At 46.0% G+C, this 12,031-nt stretch overlaps 2 protein-coding genes across 4 annotated transcripts; one reads left to right on the top strand and one right to left on the bottom strand.

Annotated features, from left to right (window-relative positions):
• The first annotated feature begins 1,158 nt into the window (after window positions 1-1,158).
• On the top strand, window positions 1,159-4,722 carry Nfe2 (nuclear factor, erythroid 2). The gene is made up of 2 exons (XM_035440929.1): window positions 1,159-1,327; window positions 3,421-4,722. The coding sequence occupies exons 1-2, from the start codon at window positions 1,214-1,216 to the stop codon at window positions 4,429-4,431; spliced, it is 1,125 nt and encodes a 374-aa protein (XP_035296820.1). The 5' UTR covers window positions 1,159-1,213; the 3' UTR covers window positions 4,432-4,722.
• A 696-nt stretch (window positions 4,723-5,418) lies between these two features.
• Hnrnpa1 (heterogeneous nuclear ribonucleoprotein A1) lies at window positions 5,419-11,886 on the bottom strand. 3 transcript variants are annotated; one of them, XR_003481460.1, is made up of 12 exons: window positions 11,729-11,886; window positions 11,059-11,175; window positions 10,677-10,823; window positions 10,322-10,532; window positions 9,830-9,922; window positions 9,650-9,742; window positions 9,420-9,494; window positions 9,059-9,217; window positions 8,355-8,510; window positions 8,170-8,235; window positions 5,742-5,815; window positions 5,419-5,566 (listed from the first exon to the last, which is right to left on the bottom strand). XR_003481460.1 is itself a non-coding variant. In XM_027396775.1 (11 exons), exons 1-10 carry the CDS (start codon window positions 11,741-11,743, stop codon window positions 8,180-8,182), a joined length of 1,122 nt encoding a protein of 373 aa, XP_027252576.1. In that variant the 5' UTR covers window positions 11,744-11,886; the 3' UTR covers window positions 7,205-7,936; window positions 8,170-8,179. The 3 variants fall into 3 exon arrangements, 2 of the variants coding, with proteins under 2 accessions (XP_027252576.1, XP_027252577.1); XM_027396775.1 differs by lacking the exons at window positions 5,419-5,566; window positions 5,742-5,815 and adding an exon at window positions 7,205-7,936; XM_027396776.1 differs by lacking the exons at window positions 5,419-5,566; window positions 5,742-5,815; window positions 9,059-9,217 and adding an exon at window positions 7,205-7,936.
• Window positions 11,887-12,031: the final 145 nt, after the last annotated feature.

Genomic DNA, 12,031 nt, shown 5'->3' with positions numbered 1-12,031 from the left:
AAGGGATTCTTCCAGTTCAAGTTGTCTAACTCCCTGACTTTACAACTGGGAGAACTGATCAGGAGCAGTGAGATGGCTTGCCCAACTACCACACTGCTGTCTTGGGGCAGAACTGAAGTTATAGCCCAGATTAAAAGAAGAGGAACCTTGGGAACCAAAGGGGGCCTAGAAAGCAGCAAGGGATATGATCAGGTTCCAACCTGTCACCTACCAGCTTGGGCTTCAGTATCTGCCTTCTATCCCTTACAAGGTCTTTATGAAGCCCAGCACAATTTTTGACTTACTTGCTAAGTCTTTGCTGTATGTTGACCTTGGAAGAGAAAGGAGTCATGGTCATGTGGGGTGGGGCATGGCCAAATGACCTGGTTGGGATACAGGGTAGAGGTCCAGTGTCTCCTGGAGCCCATTCCTCCTCTGCCTCTGCTGCCTGCAGCTGATAAGCCTCTTATCTGGCTCAGGCAGAGTAGCCCAGAGTAAGGATGGGAGTAGAGGGCAGGGCTGCTATCACCAGCAGGCCTGGGCCCTATCTAAGACAAGGGGAGGGGCTGTCTGCCTGCACTTTCCACAACACACTGCTTGGGGATCCCCGAGCAGAGCATTCACTCACATCTTGGGAAGAAAGGAAAGAACTGAAATGCTAGGCGTGGTGGCGCACACCTCTAATTCCAACACTCTGGAGGCAGAGGCAGGCAGGTCTCTGTGATTTAGAGGCCAGCCTGGTCTCCAGAGCTAGTTCCAGGACAGCCAGGGCTACATAGTAAGATCCTGTTTCAAACAACAAAACTGAGGACCCAAGAGGAAGGCATGGGTGACTCTTGATGTTTTCTCCCAGAATGGAAAACAAAACCTCAACCATAAAACCTCAGAAGACTGAATTTTGCCTCTGGACAGGAATACCATTTTTAGGGAGTAAGAGAAGATATCTTGTCTGAGAAAAAGTAAAGATACCTACTGTGTGCCCAGAGGAGTGACTATGGCCAGAGCAGGTGAGGTAGAGAGTATGCCACAGAAAAGAACTTTACAGTTCATAGGATGTTGGTGGTCCTGGCATGAGTGAACCACTGGCATTGCTCCTTTCTTCTGGGGATTCTGCACAGGGATGGGACAAACTTTCAATCTGACAGCAGCAGCTCTAACCCTTCCTTCCGTCCACACAGGTTGCTGGAGCCCTCTGAGCTTTGGAGGAACTAGGGCCAGAAGCTGGCACAGTAGGATGCCCCCGTGTCCTCCTCAGCAGAACAGGGACAGGTTGTCACAGCTGCCTGTTGGGGAGCTGGGCGAGATGGAATTGACTTGGCAAGAGATCATGTCCATTACTGAGCTGCAGGTGAGTATGGGGTGGGCACTGCAGAGGTAGGGGCTCTGGCCTGGTCAGAAACAGAGTTTGTGTGTGGGTGTGGGTGTGGGGGCGGCAATGAGGAACACGGAGGAGAGGGGGAAGGGAAGGATTTGGTTGGGGATGTGGGCTCCTGCCCAGCTGCTCTGCTCACATTTCTACAACCCTCTTCTCTGCCCCTCTCTTTATTTCCTTCTCATCTGATCAGCCTCTCTTCCAGCACTGCCTGTCTTCCCTCATTGCCACCCCTCACCCTTAGCAACCAGCTCCTTACTCCAGGTAGCAGAGCCTTAGTTAAAGGGCCTCAGAAAGGGGAGACAGACTATGCCGGGGTCCTCTCTTGAATGTTGGACAAAGGGGTGTCTGTTGGTCTAACAATGATGTCTTTGTCCTCAGCTAGGCTTGAGCAGGATAGCTCTCCTACGTAAGTTGGGGGCCTTGTTTGTAACATGTGTTCTCCTCCTCACTGCACCTGGACAGAGGGCTAACCCCCAGCCTGGCCTCTGTGCCTGCCCCCCCCCCCCCAGGCCTGGTGTCCTCAGGTTCTGCCCTAGACCCTCCTCCCACACACCAGCTCCCTCTGCTGGGCACCCAGCGAATGGCGAGACCTTGAACTTGACCCTTTGACCCTACCTAACCATAGCAGGAAAAGGATTCTGAGGGTCCATCTTGGGTAATAATGGCCTTGTCTTCCTAAAGAGAGTGAAGGAACAGGAGCTATTTGGCCCAGTAAGAGTTTCTCCTTAGAAGGAGACTCTGAACCCATTTCAGTGCAAAGTTATCTTCTCTGAGGTCTCACAGTGACTTTTATTCCTACTAAATTGCTCTTCAGCTGGGCGTTGGTGGCGCTCGCCTTTGATCCCAGCACTCGGGAGACAGAGGCAGGCAGATCTCTGTGAGTTCAAGGCCAGCCTGGTCTACAGAGCAAGTGCCAGGATAGGCCCCAAAGCAATACAGACAAACCCTGTCTCAAAAAACAAACAAAACAAAAACAAACTGCTTTTCTTCCTCTCTCTTTTTTTTTTTTCTTTTTGTTTTTGGAGACAGGGTTTCTCTGTGTAGCACTGGCTGTCCTGGAACTCACTCTGTAGACCAGGCTGGCCTCGAACTCAGAGATTTAGCAGCTTCTGCCTCCCCAGTGCTAAGATGAATGATGTGTGCCACCATGCCCAGATTCTGGCTAGGTAGCCCTGGAGTTTGCTATGTATACCAGGATGGTCTTGAACTCAAGAGAGATACACCTGCCCCTTGAATGCTTGGATTAAAGGCCTCTTGATTTTTTTTTTTTTTAAATCTCATGTACATTCCTGTTCTTCCTGCATGTATGTCTGTGTGAAGGTGTTGGATCCCCTGGAACTGGAGTTAGTTATGAGCTGCCATATGGGTACTGAGAATTGAACTTGGGTCCTCTGGAAGAGCAGTTCTTAACTGCTGAGCCAATTCTCCAGCCCCTTTCTTGATTTTTGAAACAGGGTCTCACACAGCCCACACTGGCCTTGTACTTTTTATGTAGCCAAGACTGTCATTAAACTCATGACCCTCCTGTTTCTACATCTCAAATGCTATTATAAGCCTATGCCACCATGCTGCTTTCTTTCCTTTTTTTTTTTTTTAATAACTTATATTTTATTTGCATTGGTGTTTTGCCTGGATGTATGTCCATGTGAGGGTGTCAGATCTTGGATTTACAGACAGTTGTGAGCTGCCATGTGGTTGCTGGGAATTGAACTTGGGTCCTTTGGAAGAGCAGTCAGTGCCTGCCTCTGCCTCCTGAGTGCTGGGATTTAAAGGCGTTAGCCACCAACGCCTGGCTAACAAGTTTGTTTTTTTTTCTGGAGTAGGGTTTCTCTGTGGTTTTGGAGGCTGTCCTGGAACTATCTCTTGTAGATCAGGCTGGTCTTGAACTCAGAGATCTGCCTGCCTCTGCCTTCCAAATTCTGGGATTAAAGGTTTGAGACACCACCGCCCAGCTTCCTAACTAGCTCTTATAATTTAAATTAACCCATTTATTAAGTATTAATCTATGCTCTATCACATGGAGATCACAGTCTATCTTCTAACCTTTGTCATGTCTTTCTTTGCAGGGTCTAAATGTTCCAAGTGAGCCATCCTTTGAGCCCCAAGCACCCACCCCATATGCTGGACCACTGCCACCTCCAACATACTGCCCCTGTTCAGTTCACCCAGATGCAGGCTTTTCCCTGCCCCTACCACCTTATGAGCTGCCAGCAGCATCTACTCCCCATGTCCCAGACCTCCCATACTCCTATGGCAACATGGCTATACCAGTGTCAAAGCCACTCACCCTTTCAGGCCTGCTCAATGAGCCCCTCCCGGACCCCTTAGCTCTCCTGGACATTGGGCTACCAGTGGGGGCACCCAAGCCCCAAGAAGACCCAGAATCCGACTCAGGATTATCCCTCAACTACAGTGATGCAGAATCTCTTGAGCTAGAGGGTGCAGAGGCTGGCAGGCGGAGGAGCGAGTATGTGGACATGTACCCGGTGGAGTACCCTTACTCCCATATGCCCAACTCCTTGGCCCACCCTAACTATACTTTGCCACCCACTGAGAACCCCTTGGGCTTAGAGTCATCCTCTGGCCCTGTGCGGGCTAAGCCTGCTGTTAGGGGAGAGGCGGGGAGTCGGGATGAGCGGCGCGCCATGGCCATGAAGATTCCTTTCCCTACGGACAAGATTGTCAACTTGCCTGTAGATGACTTTAATGAGCTGTTGGCGCAGTACCCGCTAACAGAGAGCCAGTTGGCTCTAGTTCGGGACATCCGACGGCGGGGCAAGAACAAGGTGGCAGCCCAGAATTGTCGCAAGAGAAAACTGGAAACCATTGTGCAGCTAGAGAGGGAGCTGGAGCGGCTGGGTAGTGAAAGAGAGCGGCTTCTCAGAGCCCGAGGCGAAGCCGACCGCACTCTGGAGGTCATGCGCCAACAGTTGGCAGAGTTGTACCATGACATTTTCCAACATCTTCGGGATGAATCTGGCAACAGTTATTCACCGGAGGAATATGTACTGCAACAGGCTGCTGATGGGGCCATCTTTCTGGTGCCCCGTGGGACCAAGATGGAGACCACCGATTGAGCTGGCTTAGAGGAGACTGACAATGGTGCTAGGGCCGCCCCCACATTCCCTTCTGATAAAGGTACTCCCCAGCCCCAGGACCCATAAGGCACTGCATTCTTCAGACCCAGAGGGCAGATGCAACCTTAGCATTTGGATGTCCCAAGGTATGTTCAGTGAGGTTAGCCTAGAGGCCAGGGAGTGCTGGCTTCTCAGGCCCCAAATCTCCACCTCTTCTCTAAGCTTTGGTTCATAAAGAGCTGTGTGGAAATAAGCTTTCCATTGTCTTCTTTCTTGAGTGTGATGGAGATATCTCAGAAATCACTGCTTGAAGGGAAACCCTGAGTTTAGTTTAAGTGAGACCTGCCTGCCTCTGCTGGGATTAAAGGTGTGTGCTGCTGACGTCCATCCCCATGGGCTTACACAGAATGAAAATTTGCTAGGCTGAGTTGACAAATGCCAGGTTAGAAACATTTTAAGATCTGTAAGTGTGAATTTTCATTCCAACATTTATCCTATCAATTTTTCCTGTTAGTAAAGGCAGTAAATGATTAAAAACCTCCAGGTGTAAGCTGTGATTGGAAAAGCACCCAATTCCAACCAAATAGCTGCCCAAGCCTACATTCCCAGCACCAAGAGGTAAAGGGTTGCCCCCGATTTTCTGTATTTATCTGTCATTATCTGGGTGTATGATTTCAGACCAGCCAAGGATACCTTTCACATTAGTGTCACCTAGAGAAACAATCTAAATCTTATAGGAGTCTCAACATAGCCTCATCTGGGCTGGACACAAGCTGCCTCTCAGTATTCCTAAATTGGGATTTACTGTATGCAGCACCCAACCTAGTCATCTCCACAACACTTAAATCCCACTTCCTAAATAAAATCAAAACCTGAAATTTTAGCTTACAACTATAATTCACTGACATCTACATTCCCCACCTCAAATTTGGAATTTACACAGACTATAGAAGTCACTAATTCCACAAAAGGAGACAACAGAATCAATTAAGTTAATTAACCAGTTTATTTTAAAAAAAAAAATACTAAGCCATTCACAAAACTGAATGATTATAGTAGCATATTAAAACTCAACTGCATGGCAGTGAGAATGAAGTACAGTGGCCCAGAATAGGCTGTTCTCATGTGGATGTTCCTGCAAAGGAGAAAAAAGTTAAGTAGCTTTAAACAGCGGATTCCATTATCTACTGTCCCCACCCCACTCCCCGCTAACATTCTGCCAGCTACAAAAATAACCAGGTATCTCTTGTTTTTAATTGAGGTTTGCTTTCTAACATTTGGGTAACAAATCACCAACCACAAAAACTTACCTTTTAGCCAAGAACTTCTGATGTTTTTTAAAAAAATCTTACAGTAGTGGTTAAGCCTCGAAGTTGATTCCTCCCTAGAAAAGTAAACAACCTTCAGAACTAGTCTTTTGTGAGACCAATTCCCATCTGTAAGCTATTCCCACCCCCTCCCGTTAATGACCCACCCATCCTCCCACCCTTTTTGGGGGAAAAGGTGTCTAATAAGTTACTTTGAGCCACTGCTTTAAGAAATTGGGTCAAAGGAAGGTTAAATAAAATTAAAGGGCCAAAATTGTGTCTTCACAATAGAAAAGTGTTCACTTCCTTCAAGTAAGGAGTAATGTGGGCATTAATTAAAACAATTCATCTCCAGAAAAACCAAGTGCAGCTTAACTGGACTAGTTTTGGCTCAATATATATATATATATATATATATATGTATATTAAGAAAAATCCAACAGAAAATTGGACTTTTATGGATGTAAGTAAAATCTGTTCTTACCTACCAGCATAGCAATAAAACCTTTCCTTCTGGTTCTGCCTGCTAGTCCTAAGAGTCAGGTGTGTGCCTTACTCTTGTCTGCCTCCTTCCTTGCGATGATCACTGAAACTTCAACTCCCTCCTAGCTTTCATGGAGGTGCCGTGGCCTGCCCCTGGCTTATCTGTACTCCACATACCACAAGTGTCTACTCTCAGCTGTAGAGTTTCTGAGCTCGAAGCCATTCGCGCTATACTTGCTAGCAGTTCCTAGTAGCTGAACATCTCCTGGATCTTTAAAGGCATTGTCCCGATTCCTGAGGTATCTGCAAACTCCCTCAATAGTTAAGATTCCACCTGCTATTGCAAACTCAGCCAGTATCATGGAACTACCATCCATGCTCCCCACCCCCAGCCCTCCACCCCCACTCCCTCCCTCCCCCAAACTTCCAAGCAATACACCGTGAGATGGAATATACAAGTCCTATGGCAAACAAATCAACTATGCTACCAGGTACAATGGCACTTTAAAGGGCACCAAATGGGAAGCTCAAAAGGATCTATGTACAAATAACAATTATTAGATATTAACTGTTTTGAATTAATTTTCTGCACAAATAGAAAACACTTCAGGGTAACAGTGTGAAGGAAAACTGCCGTTAATACAAAATTACACAGAAGTATTGTCAATAATATTTCTATTTACATTTTACAATCACTTCTAGAAACCTTTAGGAACACCCACCCACGACCCAGTTAAACTGCAGTTTTCCTTCACTATAGCCTGCTCTTATGGCAATTAAGAGTCCTTACTATTATCAGTTTTAAGATGCCCAACACTTCTAAGCTGTGGACTTATTGGTGGCATTAACCAGTAATTGGTTTCTACTCTGGCAGAGCTTTGAACTTGCACTGTGATAACAAACAATCAACATTTACCAGGGTTATATTGGGTAGGGAAAGTCCAAATCTCTGCCAGTCCCAAATCCATACAGTTGTCATTCCATTCAAGAGAATTAAATCGTTTATTGATTACACATGATAATGGATGATACACAAGCTTCATTCCCATCTGTTATTTTTATCTGATACCATTATTCAATTGATATTGCATAGGGTGTGCCAACAACCATTTTATAACCAAATTTCGACTTTGCTTGGATGACCCTTTTAATGTGAAACTCATTAAAGTCACAACAATAACCGGCAGTTTAACTACACCAAGGTTTTTGAAGACAATGGCTTCTCCACCCAAGCAATATAAATAAATCCCAAATGGAACTTGGCACCACCCTGGAGGAATTCTAAACTTCACACTGTTGGGGAAGTTTACCAAGATGGCTTCAGAGTAGACTAACTTTACACAGCACATTTAAAAAAAAGAAAAGAAAAAAAAAAGAAAAAAAAAAGAAAAAAAAAGACACATTTATTCAGCGTCATGATCAGACTATTACATTTAGCAATCAACAGCATGGGTGAAAAAAGGTCTACAGTAAAACCCTTTGTTGGAATGCTTTACACTTTCCACAGAACAGAAACTAAAATAACCTGTTATACAATTAGTCACAAATACAGTCCTGGAGTTTTTTGCCCATATACATGAGTATTGTCTAACACATGTCTTCTTTGTAGCAGCTAGGCCCTGCCACCACTGTGCTTGGCTGAGTTCACAAATCTGTTGTAACCTGTAGCTTCCCTGTCACTTCTCTGGCTCTCCTCTCCTGCTAAGCTTTGTTTCCTGTTGAACAATATGGAATAAAGTTGTTAATCTAAAACACATTAAGACTCAAGGCTACAATCCAATAGAGCAAGTTGTTTCCCACAAATTTTGCTGAACTGTATATATTAACTTAACATCCACCATTTTACTGCAATTATAATGTTAACTATGTTGCACTGCTCAGCTACATTAATTAGGGTTACTGGGTTCAATTATAAAATTAAGTCAACACACACAGAACAGGTACTTACCTAGCTGTAATTAGAACCTCCTGCCACTGCCATAGCTACTGCTACTGCTGGAACCACCATAGCCACCTAAAAGTTTTAAAAGAATGCTATAATAATACTCGGTGCTCAACAGACAAGCTTCCCATCTGGTTGATGGGGGGGGGGGGAAATTAGGTTTTCAGCCTCCTGCCATATATATACTATACCTTGGTTTCGTGGTTTAGCAAAGTATTGGCCTCCACCACCATAAGGGCCGGAGCTTCTGCCTCCAAAGTTTCCTCCCTTCATTGGTCCAAAATTTGAAGACTGATTGTTATAATTGCCAAAATCATTGTAGCTTCCACCACCTCCAAAATTGCTTCCTAGAAATGGAAAGAAGGCCTTATGACCTGAGAAGCAAGCCAGCTCTATCTATGGTTCTGAAAGATTTATGCCTTCCTTTTTCCAAAACCGCTAGCTCCAAAATCCAGTTCATGCTGAGTAAGGCATTCAGTTAATAATCCAGCATTTAAAGACAATTCAACCCAACAGTAAACTGAGTTTTCCTTTGTGAGTGGTACTTACGACACTTAAGACTCAAGAAGGCCTTCACGCATTCATTGGCAATGCAGAGATTTCTTGGATGTATCAACTAAATGCCTGAAGTCTCAAAGGAACTTAGATACTAAATCCAGCTATACCATTAATCTAACTATCTGCTATTAAGGATACCACTAACCACTCACTCATCCACCTACTTACTTTGGGGGAGGCGGCCCCAGCTTAAAGCCAGGAGGAGGTAGCACAGCAAGCCTATTTCAATGTACCATGCAGTGTACCCACAATGCTTTAAGAGCTTTAAAGTCCACAGGAGTATAAACTAAGGCTAATCTAGCTATCACACCAAGTACTTGCATCACTGGATACCTACCACTACCACCGCCAAAGCCGCCTCCGCCTCCTCCGTTGTTATAGCTGTCATAGCTGCCACTCCCGCCATAGCCACTGCCCTGGTTTCCATAACCCTGTCCACCACTTCCATAGCCTCTGCTTCCTCCAGAGTAACCAGGGCCGCCTCCTCCATAACCACCTACAAGAATACAAGCCTTCTCAATAAGACAAAAGTATTTAACAATAAAAATCTATGCAAGTGTAATGACTAATGGCCTGCTCACAGCATGCGTATTACGGGGCTGGTTGATTTTGTCATGCACTAGGTTTAGTGTCTACTAGCCTAGTCTAAAGGTATAGGTTGCTAGAAATTTTACTTACGGATTCCTTAAGAAACTTACCGTCATTACCAAATCCATTATAGCCATCCCCACTGCCACCATATCCACCACCACCACGGCTACCACCGAAGCCACCTGTAAGAAACCAGAGCTTTAGGTATATGAATGAAGCAAATGCTAATCTCTGTGTAACGAAAACTTATGTTTTGGGTAAAATCTAAATGCTATAAACAAAGACTAGCAGTTATCCATCGTTCCAAAAGCAATTAAGAAATCCAAAAGGTACACACCTCGACCACTGAAGTTTCCCCCTCGACCAAAGTTGTCATTGCCGCCAAAACCACCTCCACGACCACCACCAAAGTTTCCGGAACCACTTCGACCTTAAGAGATGTTTGGATCATTACATTAGACCAACTTGCAGCAACAACCCAACTACCCTCTGCAAGTTCTAACTAAGCAAGAGATACCTCTTTGGCTGGATGAAGCACTGGCCATCTCTTGCTTTGACAGGGCTTTTCTCACTTCACAGTTGTGGCCATTCACAGTATGGTATTTCTGAACTTAAAAAAAAAAAGTTAACTTTAGGGCTTTAAACACACTGAGTCCCAGTCATTAAGAAATCTGAGCACGATGGGTGTTGGTGGCCCACGCCTTTAATCCCAGCACTCAGGAGGCAGAGGCAGGCAGATCTCTGAGCTTCAGACCAGCCTGGTCTACATGAGCTAGTTCCAGGACAGCCTTTAAAGCCAGAGAAACCCTGTCTCGAATCCACCCAAAAGAAAAATGTAATCTGGCTGGGGGGTGGAACACCCCATAAATCCCAGCATTCAGGAGGCAGAGACAGGCCATCTGAGTTTGAGGGCGGGTCTCATTTCCAGGAAAGGACCCAAAGCTACAGAATATTCCCAGTTTGTGGGGGAGGGAGGAGGAGGAGAGAAATCTAATTATCTGACACTTACTAACAATCTTGTCCACAGAGTCATGGTCATCAAAGGTGACAAAAGCAAACCCTCTTTTTTTCCCACTGCCTCTGTCCGTCATGATTTCAATCACTTCAATCTTCCCATACTGCTCAAAATAATCACGAAGGTGATGTTCTTCAGTGTCCTCTTTAATACCACCAACAAAGATCTTTTTCACAGTTAAGTGGGCCCCTGGTCTTTGAGAATCCTAAAAGGAAAATGATGCAGTCATTATTAGTACATTTCAAATGATTGGCAGCTGTGGTGGCCCACGCCTTTAATCCCAGCACTCTAGGGGTCTATCTGGCGTCTAGATAAAAGAGAACCCAACTATTAGCATAATAACACTCACTTCTCTTGAAACAGCTCTCTTAGGTTCCACAACTCTGCCATCCACCTTGTGTGGCCTTGCATTCATAGCGGCATCTACTTCTTCCACAGTAGCGTACGTGACAAAACCAAAGCCCCTGGATCGCTTCGTATTTGGATCTCTCATTACCTGTTTATAGAGTTAATTCAATCAACATATTGCCTGATATCAGGACCTGAGGCCATTCCAACTCTGAACATGTCCAGCATAAAACTCCATTTAGACTCAAGCATAAGGCCCCCAAACAAAGATCCTTTTAAAATTATACCATTAATTACCTTCACAAAGCATCTGGGTAAGAAGTGCGGCATGATTAAAGCAATAAAATTAAACCAGCCCCGCCTTTTGTTCCTTCTAATCTTACCACACAGTCGGTGAGTGTTCCCCATTGCTCAAAATGGCTTCTCAGACTCTCGTCGGTTGTTTCGAAGCTCAGCCCTCCAATGAAGAGCTTCCGCAGCTGTTCCGGCTCCTTGGGTGACTGAATCGGATCAAAGGAGAGCCGTTAGCTAAGGGGCTGGAACTTGAGCGAATGGATCAACTCCACGCATCAACATAGGCCGCACTTTTTTATTGTTCTTTATTACAGCACAAGACCACGTGCTCCTCTCTGGGCCAGGAGGTGCTGTTGGGGCGTGGGGGGGAGGACTAGCATGCAGCGCATGCGTCCCTACTCTATACGCACGCGCAACAAAAGACACGGGCTGGACTGGTCAATCGCCATTAAAACTTACTGAAGCCTTAGCAGACGTTAGTTAGGCAAAGCCAAGAAAGAAAATAAAAAGAGCCACAACCCCCAAGGTCGCATATCTGTGAATTCTGCCACTAGGAGCCGAGTGTGGAAACTAGCGGTTAGCGGACGGCAGCCTCATGGCGACTACGAGGACAAAATGGCGACCTGCACTTTGTGAGCAGGCCTCGGCAACGACCGATCAAACACCGAAAGCATGGGTGCCAGCCAGAAAAATAGGTCGCATCCCGTCCTGTTCATTGCGTATGGAAGGAAACGAAGCCGCAGAGCGCGCACAACTCACCTCCGACTTAGACATGACGGCAGGGAAACGAGAGCCTTCAGCGATGCTTCCTCCGCCGCGTCAACAGGCAGAAAGGAGTAAGTCAACGAACGTATCCGCCAGCCTACCTTCGGCTCGCCTTTTTATCCCGCCTCCTCGCTTTCGGCATTGGTAGACTCCGCCCTGGCCTTACTCTGATTGGAGATCTGGAATTGTTCCCGCCCACTCTAGGTCTGTGGATCCGCCCTGCTAAGAGATGGCATCTGCTGGGGCGTTCTACGCAGTCTCCGCCCTTCGGAGTCATCGACGCTCTGGGGGATTTTT

Source organism: Cricetulus griseus, chromosome 2 (assembly GCF_003668045.3).
Source record: "Cricetulus griseus strain 17A/GY chromosome 2, alternate assembly CriGri-PICRH-1.0, whole genome shotgun sequence".
Lineage (NCBI taxonomy): Eukaryota > Metazoa > Chordata > Mammalia > Rodentia > Cricetidae > Cricetulus > Cricetulus griseus.
This window is presented reverse-complemented; position numbering and strand designations above follow the sequence as displayed.